The sequence below is a fragment of the Rhamphochromis sp. 'chilingali' genome (genome assembly GCF_963969265.1).
Source record: "Rhamphochromis sp. 'chilingali' genome assembly, chromosome: 10".
Classification (NCBI taxonomy): Eukaryota; Metazoa; Chordata; class Actinopteri; order Cichliformes; family Cichlidae; genus Rhamphochromis; species Rhamphochromis sp. 'chilingali'.
In genome coordinates, this window is record NC_137937.1 from 33,549,801 (window position 1) to 33,567,353 (window position 17,553).

Consider the following 17,553-nt stretch of genomic DNA (forward strand, 5'->3'; position numbering starts at 1 on the left):
TTTTAGTATGCCTATATATTTTGGTAGTGTAGACAAATGTTTTCAGCGCTGATTACTTATCCTCTACTTATTTTCCCAAAGTATCAGAGTACTGAATGTACCCAGTGGTGATATGTAGCTGACAAATGGCAGGACTTGTGTTCCACAGTGAGGCAACAAGTTTACAATCAGTGTTTCCCAATTAGCTGAGGATTACACTGTTAATACGTAGTTTCAAGTTTAACACATTTTTTCAACTGCTGTAAACATTAAGACAAAACACTGTAGCAGGCGGTTACAACACGTTATTTCATTTTGATGTAAGAAAAAAAAAGTAACTTTTAATACATCACTATTCTTGTGCAGTTCAATTTTTTTTTTTTTTACAGTAAGTCAAAAGGAAAAGAAGCACCATTTTACTATTTAGCTGTTATCCAATTTACTTTCAAAAAAGAAATTCTCCTTAAAAATGTGTCATAGTAAATATCATAACTTCAGAGAAAATAACCACAAAACAAGATCTTTTATATAAAAAACAGTTTAACAATTTGTTTTTTCAGTATAAAACATTACACAGAGCCAGGCCAATCAAACAAATTCACTGCCACCATTTCAAATAATCATTAACTCCCCAGTCAAACGCTCTACATTAACATACAAAGGGTTTACTGTCTTTAAGGGGTTTTCTGTACTTTTTATCTAGTTATTGGTAAATATAACAAACACAAATGCTAACAATCACTCTTCGTTTGCTATAATATTAATAATAAAAAAGAACAAAGGTGAACTCCTGGTCCGTTCAAAGCCCAAGCCCCCAAATTTCTGGTCAACATGGCATCTATGCAGTCTTCTGCTGGCCCTTCTTCCCAATGAGGGATTTGTGAATGTGGGGAATGACACCTGAAAGCAAAAGGAAATGTACATGAGATTTACATATATAATCTGTAAATAGAATACAATCTGTACACAGATGGTTTATATAAAATATCGATTAATCAGTCCAGAAAACTGCCAGCTCACCTCCTCCAGCAATGGTTGCCTTGATAAGGGAGTCCAACTCCTCGTCACCACGAATGGCCAGCTGCAAGTGGCGAGGAGTGATACGCTTCACTTTCAAGTCTTTGGAGGCGTTACCCGCCAACTCTAGTACCTGGAAAAAAACAAAGAAACAAGGATTCATATCAACAAAAAAATTAGCTACAGTGAAAACAACCAAAGCTGACATTAAGTAACACTGTTAATCAAAACAAAGTTTAAAATGGAGGGAATGGGAAGTCTTACTTCAGCGGTGAGGTACTCAAGGATGGCAGCACTGTAAACAGCTGCTGTGGCTCCTACACGACCGTGGCTGGTTGTGCGAGTCTTCAAGTGCCTGTGGATACGACCCACTGGGAACTGTCAGGAAACAGAAGTAAGATAGTGGTCCAATTTTCTTTTTCAAAAGCAAACGTCCTGTGGCGTTTAACACCTGCAGCAAAGCCACAAACTGCACCACGACAAATGATTGACATTTACCTGCAGACCAGCTCTCTGGGAGCGCGACACCGCTTTCGCCTTGGCTTTGCCACTGTCTTTTCCTGCTTTGCCACCAGCCTGCATTGAGTGATTAAACGGAAAAGAAGAAGATGAAATCAGAAAGTGGAAGCAAATGTGAAACGAATACGCCTGACTTGTATTAAATGAAAAATAAAAGACTTAAAGTGACATAGCAAAATCGAATCTGAATAAATTAGAGAGTCACCGCTGAGCTCTCCGTGTTATTGTTCTAGTAGTTTACGTTACGCCCGGTTCAACAGTTGTCGCTTTCCCGCCAATCAAAAATAAAACAGAAATGAAAAGTAGCAACGTTAACCGGCCCCGGAAACAGCAAGTATACACCCTAAAGATAAAATAACCGATTTAATAGAGACAATAACGACTCCGTTCTTTAAAAAATACGAGAACCTGTCAGCAGGTTGCTGGCAGTGACCCCGCGACAAACAAAACAGACGCGCCGCCTTAAGACCGTCAGCGGTCAAGTTTTCATTCAGAGATTTTGACAAAGAAAGTTGGACTTACAAAGTCACTTGGACTCAAATAAAACACAAAGTAGTCTTTACTAATTTGCATCACCTGCAGACTTATTTTAAAGGAATTATTCAGCAGCTAACAGTTAACCAGCCGTTAAGCCAACGAACTAGCTAAAGTTAGCTTGCAGTTACTGCTAAAGCACCATCCACAGGCTACACCGACTCAAAGAGCAGTTTAATCTCTTAAATGAGCGACCCACCTCCAAAAATTTGCAAATATACCCAAAACAACTCGGAACAAACACTCAAAGCTTAAAAGCAGTCTACTTTTAGCCGAAAATCCACACGAATCGAACTTCTTACGGTAACGATAATGCTAATGGTTTAGCTGTCAGTTAGCTTCTTAGCAAGCTTGTTAACCACACACATTCTGCGCGGATTTCCCCAGTTCAAATTCAAAGCAGGACTTTCTACAACTGCACAGTTATTCAAGCTAAAAAACGGCAATATATCCTATAACACGTTGAGCATTACCCCGAGTTCACATACCATTTTTCCCGACGCGTTATTTTATTGTAGCGCTGAGTAGATTCCAAACAGTTTCGGCTCCCGAAAGCAAAGAAACAATAAACCTTTTCGCAAATCGTTTGCATGCAACCCCTCGTGGGAGCCGAGAGAGCCAATAGGAGAGTGCGTTGTTACTTCGAATCTCAGTCTAAACCAATAGCCTTGCCCTTTGCAGAAATTCCACCCATCCCCCACCCTAAGCTCGTCGTGCCTGTCTTTGCGCACGAAACCACGAAGTAGGCGGGACTGTGTGTTTGTGTGTAGTGTCCTTCCAGGGACATCCATCCTAAAACCGTACAAAATACATAACAAAGCGGGCTATAGCTCGGATTAATTCAGTGAAATCCATGAAATTCAGTGCAAGGACACGAATAACGTCTTCAAACGTGTATATTATTCTACTGGCGTCATACATGAATTAGTTATGGCTGTAAAATGATCTCTAAATGACATGTACTCCACTGAACATATGCTACAAATAATCAATAAGCAGTTATGGATTGCAAATACAGTATCTCCTCGAATGTCATCTGGAAAGCCGTTACGTTGTCTTGACAGGCAGGAGAAATAGCGAATGAAAACTTGGGCTCTTCGTCTGATGTTTTAACTGACAGGCACAACAGCCAACCGGAGCTCAGCAGTCAGCGTCCGGTTGCCTCCGTGAGCTCGGTAACAAGGGGGGTGGGGGGTCAAAGATACGCAGAGAAAACGGGCTGCTGGTGGCGAAGATGGCGGATGGGGATAGTGGTAGTGAGCGCGGTGGCAGCAGCGGTGGCGGAGGGGGTGGAGGCGGCGGGTTTCAGCATTACCAGCGGGAACCGGAGACCCAGGAACTGGCGTCGAAGCGGCTGGACATTCAGAATAAACGTTTCTATCTTGACGTAAAGCAGAACGCCAAAGGCCGGTTCATCAAAATCGCCGAAGTCGGAGCTGGCGGCTCCAAAAGTCGGCTGACCCTCTCTATGTCAGTTGCGGCGGAGTTCCGTGACTACCTGGGGGATTTCATAGAGCACTACGCCCAACTTGGGCCTAGTACTCCGGAGCAGATTGCTCAGTCCTCCGGTGGGGATGACACCGGGCCTAGACGGGCCTTGAAGAGCGAGTTCCTGGTGCGTGAGAACCGAAAATACTACCTCGACCTAAAGGAGAACCAGCGGGGTCGGTTTCTCCGGATCCGACAGACCGTCAATAGAGGCCCTGGTTTCGGAGTCGGAGTGGGTGGCATTCCCGGTGCTGGCCTGCAGGCTGGACAAACCATCGCACTCCCGGCCCAAGGCTTAATAGAGTTCCGTGACGCCTTGGCCAAGTTGATAGACGACTACGGGGGAGATGAGGAAGAGCTTGCCGGTGGCGGAGGGGCCGGGGGCTACAGCGAGCTTCCGGAGGGCACCTCAATCATGGTGGACTCCAAGCGGTTCTTCTTTGACGTTGGATCCAACAAGTATGGAGTTTTCTTGCGGGTGAGCGAAGTAAAGCCCAGTTACAGAAACTCTATAACAATCCCCTTCAAGGCGTGGAGCAAGTTCGGGGGAGCGTTCAGCCGCTACGCCGAGGAAATGAAAGAGATCCAGGAGAGGCACCGGGATAAGATGTACGAGAGGAGAGCCGGAGAGGAGTCGGAGGGAGACGATGTGGACGACGATTGATGCAGAGAGGAGTGGTGGCTATTTGTGATGGAGCTGACAACATGATGCAAAGCCTGGATATAAACGGAGAGAGAGGAACGACTATTCTGTGCATGATGAAATGAATCCGGAGTTAAATAATTAAAAAAAAAAGTATATTTGACTGAGAAATTACTGTCTATATAAGAGAATAATGTTATAAAGTTTAGGTGGATGTTATAGCTAATTGAGTGCAGACTGCAGTAGTCAGCTCCTGTATGAGATTTCCCTTTTGATTTAAAAAATATATATGAATATATATATATAAATATAAATATATTGATTGTCCATATGACCTCACATGTAGCCCAGCAAATTAAGTTTGGCAGAGACACAGCAGTAGATTACCGGTACCACTTTCTAGTTGACATCAAATGGTAAGAGCTCACCTGGCGCTGACCTGTAGTCTGTGTGATGATAATAAGGAAGTGTGAAACATGTTACATACCCAAACCAGCAGGTGCAGTGTGCCAGTGAGCCAGAGCACCTGCACCGTTCACCATGGCTGTGTGTGTTTCTTGTCTAAAGTGACCTGTAATGAACAGCTTGCCCAGACAGACCCACAACGCTCAGAGCCACAGTTTCAGCTACATGGGAGTGGGGTGGCACCCTTGGCATCGCCGGACATCCTCTCAGCCCAGTGAGGTTCCCTGTAAGGTGATCTGTTACAAGCACACGACTCATTTGGATTCTACAGACAATCCAAATGAGTTCAAATGACTTCCCACCCTTCTTCTCTCCTTGTTTTGCACCCTTCCACTTTCCCTCCTGGGCATTCCTCAGGTGCTGACTTCTTGCTCCGATAGCTGAATTGCGGTGTGGCCTGCTCACACGTGGCTCGTTGTGTCTCAGGGCTGGCAAGTCCCATCTGTATTTTGGGGTATATATCTATATATATCAGCACTACCTGTGCCTGTGCATCATCCTCAAGAGGTTCTGGGTGCAGATCTGGTCAGCCAGTTGCTGCAGCTGAGCCATCTGTGGCAACTGATGATGTCTCCTAAGATGCATGGCCACGTCTGACCCCTGTGACCTTCTTCTCAAAGGGGGACGCAGTGAGCTCAGGCCTGTAGCACTGGTCACGAATTTAAAAAAAGCTTAATATTGCCGGGCTTGAGCTACAGTCTCAAGGGTATTGATCTTGTTGACTCACTTAGGGTTCACCATTTGGATCCTCTAATCTTGAACTCAGACCATTAATGACTGAAGTATTATTCAGTCTGATTGTAACATAAATTAGGTGCTTTTGGAAAACTAAAACCCATAATGGGGTGCTGTACCTAAAGGAACATAAAGAAAAATATATATACTGGAAGAGATTTACTTACTAAAAAAGATCAAGTATAGATAGAATTATTTTTCAAAAGAGATATATTAAAATATGTCTTAGAAATACGAGACATTTAATAGATAATGCTGCCTAAAGTGGCTTATTTAAAACACTAAACTTGGATGCAAATGTCCAGGGTGATATTTCATACCTGCTTTTTTCCTAACATGTCTTTTTTTTTTTTCCTTAGAGGAAATTAAAGAGAGTACAACAAATTGATAACAGAGTATGTTATAGCAATTTATAGAAACAACTTCACTGAAGTAGTTTGTCAGCAAACACTCAGCACTCCAGTTCACTTTACAGAGCATCGAGTTGTCCCCTCGTTTCAGTCCACACCTTTTAACCCATGTTTTGTCATGAATTGGCTTTCCATCAGTTGCCAAATGGCGCAAACATAAACACCTGAAGTCATCGACATTTCGTCTTTAGTGCTCCTTTTTAAAATATGATCATTTTTGCATGCCTGCTCTTACGCGGAGCTGCCTTGTGTTCTTTTCTTTTGCATATTCTGATTGCTGTATAATGGTATTTATCCATATTTTTTGAGAGCGGTTTAAAGTTTTATTTCTGCATTGCAATAGACAAAAGAAAGTTTACTTCACAGCCTAATTAAAAAAAAAAGCCACAACTTTCCCACATATTCTGGGAAATGTCACTCTCATTGTCCCATTTCCTTTGGTGTGCAAAACCTCTCGTTGAATTTTACTTTACCCACTTCAACACAGCAGAGAAATGCCATATGAAAAAAATAAACACCTGGGAGCAATAGTTTTTTTTTTTCTTTTCTATTGATATGAGTATACTATATATGATATTACACATGCGATTGAACTACATCCTTCTTCCTGTACTGTGTTACGTGAAATGGCAGCTGTTTCAGTCATGTGTGTTCTGCTGTATTCTACCAAGTTCCTTTCAACGAGAAATAAAAAAAAAAAAGATTTTTTGCTCAGGAGAGGTGTGGTGTTTTTTTTTGTTTGTTTGTTTTATTTCCCAAAACAAAAGACAGACAGCAAATAATATACTTGCTACCTAAACCCATAAAGTCTCAGCAATATAATCAAAAATGCTTTCATTACTATGCAGACGTCAATAATATGTCCTTGTAATGCTGGGTGTGATTGAACAGGAGTCTAAAACTTGATATTCAGTTTAATATAATAAGAAAACTATCAAATATTCAGATTTTTAAGAAGCTGCAAGGAGAGAATTTACTTAGAAATACCTTTATTAATCTGATACAGTTACCTGCTGTAGCTTCAAGATGATTTAAAAAATTTTCATTTAAAATTTGTGGAGTTACATGATATGACGTGGTATGACACATCAGTCCTTGAAGCCCTTTATCAGCAGTAGAAGAAGTATTCTATTATTTAATTTACGTACTGGTATATAGGTATGACTGCAGCTTATTCTCTTGTAACAAGTCAAGGCTGAGTCTGTTTTGTGCACAGTCCAGTTTAGTACAATGGTTTCTAGCCCTTCGTCATGAGTGGTGAGGATGGGACAATAAAACATAATCTGTATTTAAGATGTCTATTATAAAAATGAAATAAATTTTACACTAAAGTATCAACTGCAGTGATAATGCATTTGATAGAAAATTTGACAGAAAACATCCAGTTCCCTGTGTGAAAATGCCTTGTTGTTGTCGGAGGAGAACGGCCAGACTGTTTCAAGGTGATAGGACGGCAACAGCAACTCAAATAATCAACTGTTGATAAACCGAGGTATCTAGACAAGCATATATAAATGCGCAATATGCTGAACATTGAAACTGCTACAGAACAGTAAACTGAACCTATTTTGCAAACGTGCTCACTACAATTGGACAATAGAAGCTTAAAAAAATGTTGCCTGCTCTTATGAGTCTTGATTTCTGCTGCCACATTCGGGTGGGAGGGTCAGAATTGGCTGCAAACAACATAAAACCATGGATCCATCATGCCTTATATATTAATTTGGGCCCCTTAGCATCAGCTGATCGTGGTTTAACAACATATCTGAGCATTATTGCTGACAATTTCCATCTCATTATGACTACAGCATATTCATCTTCAGATGTCTTATTCCAGCAGGATAGCACACCATGTCACCATGTCAGCGATGTGCGGTCATCAAAAAAAAAACAAACTGTGTGGTGCTGTCATGTAAAGCTGGATGCAAATCTCTGAGGAATGTCTTAAACACCTTGTTGACAGGAAGAAGTAAATAATAATAATGAACTTCCAACAGGCAGATTAAGATAAGCAGCAACATTCATCCATCTATCTAGTTTCCATTTTAGGGCTGGAGCCAGTCCCAGCTGTCATTGGATGCTTGGTAGGGTACACTCTGAAGAGGTGACCAGTATATCACAGGGCTAACACAGAGAGACGGACAACCTGTTATGCTCAGATTCAGATCTACTGCCAATCATCAGTTAGTCTAATATGAATGTCTTTGGATTGTGGGAGGAAGCTGGTGTACTTGGAGAGAACCCACATAGGCAGAAAAGTGATGTTAAATAACGTGATAGTTTATTGTAGTTTATTATTATCTTATAAAAAAAAAAAAAATTCCTAAAAATAGATATCCATACAGGCCTAATGACTTCTGAAATAAAATGAATTTCTTTAATTAGTTTACTCTTTTTCACCTACAATACGCAATTTGACTTAAATCTTTTTCTTGTTTTTTGGGGGGGGATAAACAGCGCTAACCAGTGAGTTGAAAAAGCATTTCACTAGCTGGGCCCACATTCTCATTTTAGGCTTGACAGCGTTTTAATAGGTAAAGGTGAATGCTTTACCTACTAAATGAATTGAGCTCCGGTTTGGGGAAGGCCTTGAATGGGCCTGGCGACAGCTCCTGGGCCTGGCAGATCCCCATGTACTAAATAGAAGTGAAGAAGTTAAAGAATTGAAAACAAGGAGGGTGGGGAACGTAAACGAGAATGAACAGTTTGCAGAACTGGGGGAACCTATATAGATGACAACTGGAAGGAGTGTGTTTGGAGGCGTGGTCCCGCTCCTGAAATTCTGATACATAATCTCCAATAATAAGTCATACGACCAAGGTATTATCCCTCTATATGAGGTATATCCGGGCTCATTTAGTTTCCAGCTAATCTCCTTACAGCACACTTTCACACCAGGATGGTTCAGAAAGTAAAGTGTTAACTGGAACAGACGTGCAGTCACTTACACCGTCGGAAAATCAAAGGAAACATATCTTATGGAGAAATTATCATCAGTATGTTCAGAGGAGGTCCGGAGACAGGTTCACTAGTGAGTACAGCCATTTTAAAACATGGTGGACACTCTGTCATGGTTTAGGAATGCCTTACAGCCAGTAGTGTATGCAGAAAACTAAAGATTATGATCCACCATGCACTACCATCTGGAAAGCATCTGATTGGCAACAGCTTCATTTTTTTTTTTAGCATGACAATGATCCCAAACCCTCAGCCAATACAGCAAAAGCATATGAGGGAAAACACATGCACAATGGAATCCTATCAGTGAGAGACCTGACTCAACGTTACTGAGCAGCATGGGATCATCTTGAGAGCGAATAGAAGGAAGGAATAAAAGTTCAATATACAAATAAGAGCTCTGAATTCCTTCGAGAAGCCTGGATAACAGTTCATGAAGACTACTGTTCACATTTTCCTAGCAAAATAAAAATAAAAATGGTATGGCTCAAGACTTTTGCACAGTATTGTGTTATTTAGTGTTAATATCGTATGCAAGTATATAAGTGAGCCTTTTTATATTACTCTAAAGCACAGTGCAGTGTGGTGAACATGTATATGGGAAGCTGCTTGGCTTTTTCTGGTTTCTGGGTAATGGAAACCTTACTCTGTTCAAAAAACTCAGTTCATGACGTTTATATTAATCATCAGCTGAGGTCGTGTTTACGGAGTCAAGCTGTGAAATCATGAGGTTTCTAACAGTTCAGCTGCGTGTCAGCGAATTGATTGAGCTCAGAGTGACGTTTCTATGTGATGCACTGCTTTGCTTCGTCTGGACTGGTTTCATCAGGATTTGTCAGGACTGCCGCTGAGGAAATGATAAGAGCCAGAGCAGAGCCAGAGCTCTGTGGGATCAAACTAGAGATGTGATTACGTTTCCAGTTTCACAATTTCTAAATAAAAGGATCAGAAGCACTCAATGTTTTCCTGAAAAAGGCACCTCATACTTTCAGTAAACCCTCAATATGACCTCAGTGATTCATGAACAACATGAACGACTCGGATTTAATGTGCCAGCTTTGTAGTAATGATGCATTGTATCTCCAGGCTGTCTGCTACCACATTTTGTTTCCCAAATATCGTTGCAGCTGTTCAGGAGGTACGTCTCTTTGATGCTTAGCAGCAGCACAGTTCACTCTGTGATTCACAGCAGTGATGCTAAATCCTGCTTTGTACTCCACTGTCTCTAACCTTGCAGTTCATCCGAACATCATGGGCCTTACATCCACACATACACATTTAAGTTCACACAAACAGCACCACCCCCTCCGCCATGGGTTAGCCAGTTTATATGATCTCCCTGAGCTCAGAGTGATGAAGAGTGCGCAGAGAGGCTAAACGAAGAGGGACGGAGCACTAATGGGAGAGAATGAGAGAGAGAGTACAGCTCAAGGGCATGTAATACCATGCTGAGCTGGGTGTCAGTGGAAGAAGGGATTATTTCACATGGTGCTGGTGTCCTGATGGCCTGCTCCAGAAATACAAGCCACACTAAGCTGCCCATCCATCATTCAAAGCAGACAAGTGTGAGAGGTGATGAAGAAGACAGTGGATTGGATCTCTATGAGGTGGTGGGGGTTAAAGACATCACCAAACCTCTGCCTCTCGTGACACACTCAGCGAAATGTATCCATGCATGTATGGAGTCCACCTTGCAGGTGATGCATGTGAGTAGATGAGAAAAGGAAGTGATATTTTCAGAAGGAGGCTGTATGTCAAGTATGTCCATCGTCTTCTGATATCCAGTTCATGGTAACAGGAGTGCTGGAGTCTATCCCAGCTGCTGTAGACTAAGAGGCAGGATACACCCTGGGCAGGAGACTGTTGCATACCAAGCACAGAGAGACAGACAACTATGGTTCCTACAAGGTCATGACAATTCCTGATGAAACCAGTTCAGACTTACAGTATTTTGACCACTGAGTGACACGAAGCTCTGTCATAGAGCATTTTGTCTACACACATTAACACAACGTCAGCATCACTACTTTAACAGTTCTGTTGTGTAAGCAGCATCTCAGCTGATGATTAAGATAAGATAAGATAAGATAACCTTTATTAGTCCCACACGTGGGAAATTTGTTTTGTCACAGCAGGAAGTGGACAGTGCAAAAGTTATGACGCAAAAATTAGAATACAATAAGAATAAATACAGTACACAGCTGTACAGAATAGAATAAAATAATATACTATATACAGTAGAATAAAATAGAATAAAAATATACAATAAGATAAAAATAGAATACGAATACTATATACAACTGAGTAAAAATACAACGATGCCAGAAAAGATTATTGCACTTAGTGTTATTGCATATGTGTGGATGTGTGTGTTTGTTCAGTTAAAGTCTTTGTTGTGGAGTCTGACAGCAGTGGGGAGGAAAGACCTGCGAAATCTCTCCGTCCCACACCGTGGGTGCCGCAGTCTCCCACTGAAGGAGCTGCTCAGTGCTGTCACAGTCTGCTGCATGGGGTGGGAGACGTTGTCCAACAGGGATGACAGCTTAGCCGCCATTCTCCTGTCACTCACCACCTCCACTGGGTCCAGAGGGCATCCTAGAACAGAGCTGGCCCTTCGGATCACCCTGTTCAGTCTCTTCCTGTCCCCAGCAGAGATGCTGCCGCCCCAGCAGACCACACCATAAAAGATAGCAGAAGCCACCACAGAGTCATAGAAGGTCTTCAGGAGTGGGCCCTCCACCCCAAACGACCTGAGTCTCCGCAGCAGGTACAGCCTGCTCTGCCCTTTCCTGTAGAGGGCGTCTGAGTTATGAGTCCAGTCCAGTCTGTTGTTCAGATGAACACCAAGGTACCTGTAGCTGTCCACAGCCTCAATGTCCATACCCTGGATGTTCAGTGGTTGCAGTGGAGAATGCTTGTGCCTGCGGAAGTCTACCACCAGCTCCTTGGTTTTACTGGCGTTGATCTGGAGGTAGTTCAGCTGGCACCAGTCCACAAAGTCTTGAGTCAGTCCTCTGTACTCCTTGTCGTCCCCATCAGTGATGAGGCCGACTATTGCAGAGTCATCAGAGAACTTCTGCAGGAAGCACTGGGTGGAATTGTGGGAGAAGTCTGCAGTGTAGATGGTGAAGAGGAACGGAGCCAGAACCGTTCCCTGTGGGGCCCCCGTACTGCAGACGACCCTGTCCGACACACAGCCCTGAGTCCTCACATTAAAGCCAACTTCAAGAATCAGTCTGAACTCATTGTCTATAGCAGAGTCAGAGATGTCTAGAAACCAGAAAATGTTTAGTATCAGTGCAGGAAACAGTGTGAAGGACAGCGTGATTTAAGTACTTTCTGTCAGAAAAAGAAATATAAAACACTTTTATATTGATAGATGATTTATTGGTCACATGTTCATTGAACCATTGCTCAAATGTTTCATTCTAGATCAAAATGGATTGACTAAAGATCACCCACTGAGCTTCACAGTTACAATGACCAGCTCTAACTTGTCATGAGTCCTTGTCTAAAATGCTCAAAATACTGTTGCTCTATTTGCAAATTCTTAACAATGGAATTAAATCACTATTAAACCTAAATCATGATGAATATATTAATGCACCTTCATACTGTTAGTACCCAGGCAGTAATAATAGTCCAACTATGTCCTACATGTGCAGGTCTCTTATATCCTAATTTGACCTTGGCTGACACAAATTATTCAGGGTAAGTGTATCTGCCTAGATTGTACCACGCACATCTGCATGTGACATAATGTCCAGCTTTGGGCCGTTTACCAGTGTTGTAACTGAGCCAAAAGTGCTCTGAGTTGTCATGTTTAGCCCCAGATGTGTCTGCTATATGAGTAGGTAGTTAAATATAATACAACCACACCCTCGCATTTCAAAGAGTGGAATCTTTTCAGACTCTTCCATTTACACGCAACTTAAGTTACTTAGATGATTATCAGTATGAATCATTTATCAAACTTCAAAATCCAGTTGTAACAGAAATTCAGCACATGTGTATAATTAAGTCAGTTCTTAGATATGTATATATGCAAGTATGTTAACATTTCGTATATGCAAAATGTGAATATATCTGTATCTACAATACTGTACAAAAGTCTTGAGCCACCCCAATTTCTTTATAATTTGCCAAGAAAAGGGGAAATACATAAAATATAGCATGTAAAGCAAACAGAATTTGTTCTAATGAGCTTGGAAGTCAATATTTGGTGTGGCCATCTTTTTTCTTCAACGCGACCGGAACCCTAACTAATCCATAATTCGTGTAAATAGCCTTCAAGAAGGGTTCTTCAAGCTTCTGGAAGGACATTCAAAGCTCTTCTTTGGATGTTGGAGGTCTTTTGTTCTTTTCTCTGACAAAATGATCACGCACTGCTTCAGTAATGTCGAGGTTTGGCTATGGGGAGGCCAATCCATGACTGATAGCGTTCCATTGTGTTTTTCTATGCAGGTCTTTTACTGCATTGGCAGTTTGTTTAGACAAAATGCCAAATACCACTAATTGAAAACAAAGCCCCAAACTATGATAGAGCCTCTACGTGTCTTAAACATGACTGTAGACAATCATTGAATTGTGTAATTCTTTCCTGACCTCTGAACTCAAATTTGGAGTCATCGTTCCATAAGACCTGACTCATCATTTGTGGGTGAATAGTAGATTGATCAAATGAAACACCGGATGCATTTCTCAGCTATCGTGCTATGATTTTGCTGAGTTATGTTCTTATTTCTTTAGGACATGACAATAAAATACTGTGCATCTGTTGTAGATATTTTTTTTTGGCGTGACATGTCTTCTGTCCTTCACATGTTCAGTATCCTCATATTTTTAAAGGACACATTGCATAACATACAGTGATATGCAAACATTTTCAGCTGAACTGAGCACTTTTGGAATCTCTTTGTTGGTGCAAAAAGGATATTTTTTGTAGTATATGATGTAACATATATTTAAGTTTTGAAAGCATTTTCAGCTCAGATTTTCTGGAAACCTTATAAAACACAATTTTTCAATTTTTTGCCTTCTTGGTCTATATCGCAACTAAACATCATGAATCACAATGAAGCTAAAAGTGTGACATTTCACATGTATATTTCAAAATGGGTGTGTTGCATTACGTTGCAGACATGACTCAGCTGCTGAGTGTTCTACCCAGAAGAAACCCCTGTCCCAGCAGATGGTCTATAGCGGTTGTTTGGAAAGAGCCATGAGCCAGAATTAGTGATTACAATCAGTTGAAGCAACCCTGCATATGGGCTTTAGAGCCCTAACAAGATGTTACATATTTTGACTCCAACAACACACAGGTTTATTTCCCTACCCAGGAAGTTTTGTAGGGTCTTACCTTACACTATAAAGCATCTTGAAGCAACTGTTGTTGTGATTTGGCATGCTATGTTCAAAGTCTCTTAAAAATGACCTTTCTTCCCCAGTCTGTCTTGGCCATGTCTACACGCCTAAATCCGATTCTGTGATTGGCTGATTAGCGGTTTGCATTAACAAGCAGCTGAACAAGTATATTTAACAAAATTGCTGGTAGATACGTAGAATGTTACGGGTCAAGCTGATGAAGGTTGGGAGTGATCAGCTGTGTTTAACTTCAGGGCTTATCTGAATTAATGCTACGCTTTTAAGACTAAGCCCTAAAGACAGATGTTGTCTTAATTTATTCATTAAGTCTCTTCATGTTTCTGTCAGCCTTATGAGTTGGACGCACCTTGTAGATTTACTGTAACTAGAAATATGTAAATATTAGGGGTGCAACGATACACAAAATTCACGGTTCGGTTCGGTTCGATACTTTGGTGTCACGGTTCGATATTTTTTCGATACAAAAAAAATGTTCATGCCTTTTTAATTTGTCATTTATTAAAATTATAAATATATATTTTAACTCAAAAGTACAGTTTTTAAATTTAACCCTAACCCTTGTGCGCGTTTTTTATTTTGACAGCGAATGCGCACCTGTGGACCACTTATGTGCAGCCCTGGTTATTTAGCTCGTCATATTGCAGCCACAGAAATTCTTTTGTCCATGAAACCATAAAGCTGCACTTTCTTTTTGCCTTATAGTCTGATTTGTCATAACTTCTCCGTTTTGTGGTAAGCTTTTCTTTGGCTGTCACTTCTTCACCCTGACCTGTCTTATTTGGCTCAGAAGAAATGAAATATATATCCTCCTGCTTTTACACACGCACTCACATAAGCTCAGCGATTCTCTGCGCGATCAACCTCTCACATGTTTAAGCTTGCTGCGGGAGATTTCACTTGTCATGTTTGCATAGTGAGCTAACGATTAATAAGACGATGTCAGAGGAATTGGTGCACAAATTTTCATCACTCACAGATCAGTGCTGTCGCTCTCTATACACAGTTCGCGCGATTGCAAAGTGAAAGCAAAAAAACAAGCGCAAATTCAAACGCGATTTCAATATGTCACATATTGACAGTGGCTCACCGATGCCAATGACATAATTACCCAGCTACATTTCTGAAAGAATGCAAAAGCATTGACATATATTTTTCTTCCTACAATAGCCCGACGGGCAGGGAAGAGATAGATTTTGGTAGCCCGACTGAAAAAAATCGCTAGCCCCAGGACGTCGGGCTAGCGATATTGCAAGCCCTGTATCTGATTGAGGAATCACTCATCTTTGGAAAAGAGAGTTTATTACAGAGAAATGTCTCTTTCCAAAATAAAAGCTATACTATCTGCTTCTTCTGGGCTATATTCTCAGCAGCATAAGGAGAATCATGTGCTAACAGCTGTCTAAATGACTCGGCTAAAGTTAGTAGCATGCTTGTTGTTTTTGTCTTTGCACTAGGATGATGTCGGCGTAAATGTGCAGTCATATTCGTTGTGTTCCCACTAGTGATTTCAGGTTAATCTCGTTGAAATGACCTTAACGCCACAACACGGCAAATCTCCGTTAACGAGCTACCGCCGATTGCCCCGTGCATGGGGCTAGACGGCAAACACGTTAACGAGCTAACTGCGCTAACACACTAGCTCCCACCCATGTAATTGAGCATTGCACGGCACATCCAACATACTGTTTTACTTTAGTCCATGACTCGCTTACCTTCAGGGTCATACGTCACATGAAAACCAAAATACAGTTATAGATCCAGAGGGTAGATTTCTAATTATTAAACTATCAATATTGAACAAAAAACTATGTATTGTTAGTATATATGGTCCAAATGTTGATGAACCCTCATTCTTCCACGGTTTTTTTAGTGCACTCTCTGAACACCTTGATTGCACACTCATTCTTGGCGGTGACCTCAACCTTGGACTAAATGAAGAAATGGATAGGCTCAACACAACAGGAACTCAGCGTAATTGGCAGTCCACAAATATAATCAAACAGTATATGAACGACTTTGGTCTTTGCGATGCATGGCGCTCTCTTCACCCCACCAGTAAGGAATATACTTTTTTCTCGCATGTTCATCACTCTTACTCTCGTCTGGATTATTTTTTGGTCAGCAGCTCACTGCTGTGTGACATTTCAGACACTGAGATTCATCCTATAGCTGTCAGCGATCATGCTCCTGTATCTTTAACACTAATGCACAAGAATAATACTACGCCAAGTAAAAACTGGAGATTTAATATATCACTACTTAAAGATGAAGACTTTATTAAATACTTTAAAAAGGAATGGACTTCATATTTAGACTTTAATGACACTCCCGGAATATCTGCTTCTGTTCTATGGGAAGCAGGGAAAGCTGTGATGAGAGGTAAAATAATTTCTTTCTCATCACACAAAAAGAAAGAAGAAAACAAAAATATTCAGGAATTAGAAAAAAACATCAAATCACTAGAAGAAGCCTACGCGTCCCACCAAGATCAGGAAACATTGAACAAAATATGCAAAACAAAACTAGAATTAAATGAAACTATTAATAAAAAAACACAATTCCTTATACAAAGACTTCGCTTGCAGAATTTTGAACACAGTAACAAATCAGGTCGATTTCTAGCTAACCAGCTAAAAATAAATAAAGAAAAAATAACTATATGTGCTGCTAAAGATTTATCGGGGAACACAATATATGATCCTGGAAGAATAAACAACATTTTTAGGGATTTCTATGAAACTTTATACTCACCACAAATAAACCCATCTAAAAATGAAATTGATCAGACGGCTTCCCTGCAGAATTCTACAAAGAATTCTGGACAATTTTGGCACCAGTATTCCACAGCATGTTGCAGGAAATCGAGGAAAAGGGCAGACTACCACCAAATATGAATTCTGCCAACATTAGTCTCCTGCTAAAACCAGGCAAAGACCCTTTATTTCCCTCAAGCTATCGTCCAATTTCTCTTTTAAATGTAGACCTTAAAATAATCTGCAAAGCTCTCTCAAAGAGATTAGAGAAAATGACCCCCCTCTTAATTCATCCTGACCAAACTGGTTTCATAAAAGGTCGGCACTCCTCAACAAACACTCGTAGATTACTTAATTTAATAGACTACTCATACGATAAAAACATCGAAACCATAATATTATCTCTAGATGCAGAAAAAGCATTTGACAGAGTTAATTGGAAATTTTTATTCGCAACTTTACACAAATTTGGTTTTGGAAACTCTTTCATAAACTGGATAAGAATATTATACAATTCCCCAACGGCTCGTATCAGAACAAATGACCAGACATCCTCCAGCTTCTGTCTCCTGAGGGGCACCAGACAGGGATGCCCACTCTCCCCTTCACTTTTTGCAATTTTTATCGAACCTCTAGCAGCAGCATTTAGACAGGCTACAACAATTAA

The 17,553-nt window shown here is 40.9% G+C and overlaps 2 protein-coding genes across 3 annotated transcripts; one reads left to right on the top strand and one right to left on the bottom strand.

The window, feature by feature from the left end:
* Positions 1-499: 499 nt before the first annotated feature.
* On the bottom strand, positions 500-2,679 carry h2az2a (H2A.Z variant histone 2a; the record flags this gene model as incomplete). 2 transcript variants are annotated; one of them, XM_080894858.1, is made up of 5 exons in its annotated part: positions 500-879; positions 1,000-1,129; positions 1,261-1,374; positions 1,495-1,572; positions 2,538-2,679. In XM_080894858.1, 5 exons carry the CDS (start codon positions 2,538-2,540, stop codon positions 818-820), a joined length of 387 nt encoding a protein of 128 aa, XP_080750984.1. In that variant the 3' UTR covers positions 500-817. The 2 variants fall into 2 exon arrangements, with proteins under 2 accessions (XP_080750984.1, XP_080750983.1); XM_080894857.1 differs by lacking the exon at positions 2,538-2,679 and having other exon boundaries at positions 1,495-1,578.
* A 146-nt stretch (positions 2,680-2,825) lies between these two features.
* On the top strand, positions 2,826-5,771 carry LOC308404696 (transcriptional regulator protein Pur-beta). Its single transcript, XM_080894856.1, has one exon. The coding sequence runs from the start codon at positions 3,284-3,286 to the stop codon at positions 4,199-4,201; it is 918 nt and encodes a 305-aa protein (XP_080750982.1). The 5' UTR covers positions 2,826-3,283; the 3' UTR covers positions 4,202-5,771.
* The last annotated feature ends 11,782 nt before the right edge of the window (positions 5,772-17,553 follow it).

What these genes read in the sequence shown, in the direction of transcription:
- LOC308404696 (XM_080894856.1), top strand. Translation starts at nt 3,284, where the DNA reads ATGGCGGATGGGGATAGTGGTAGTGAGCGCGGTGGCAGCAGCGGTGGC.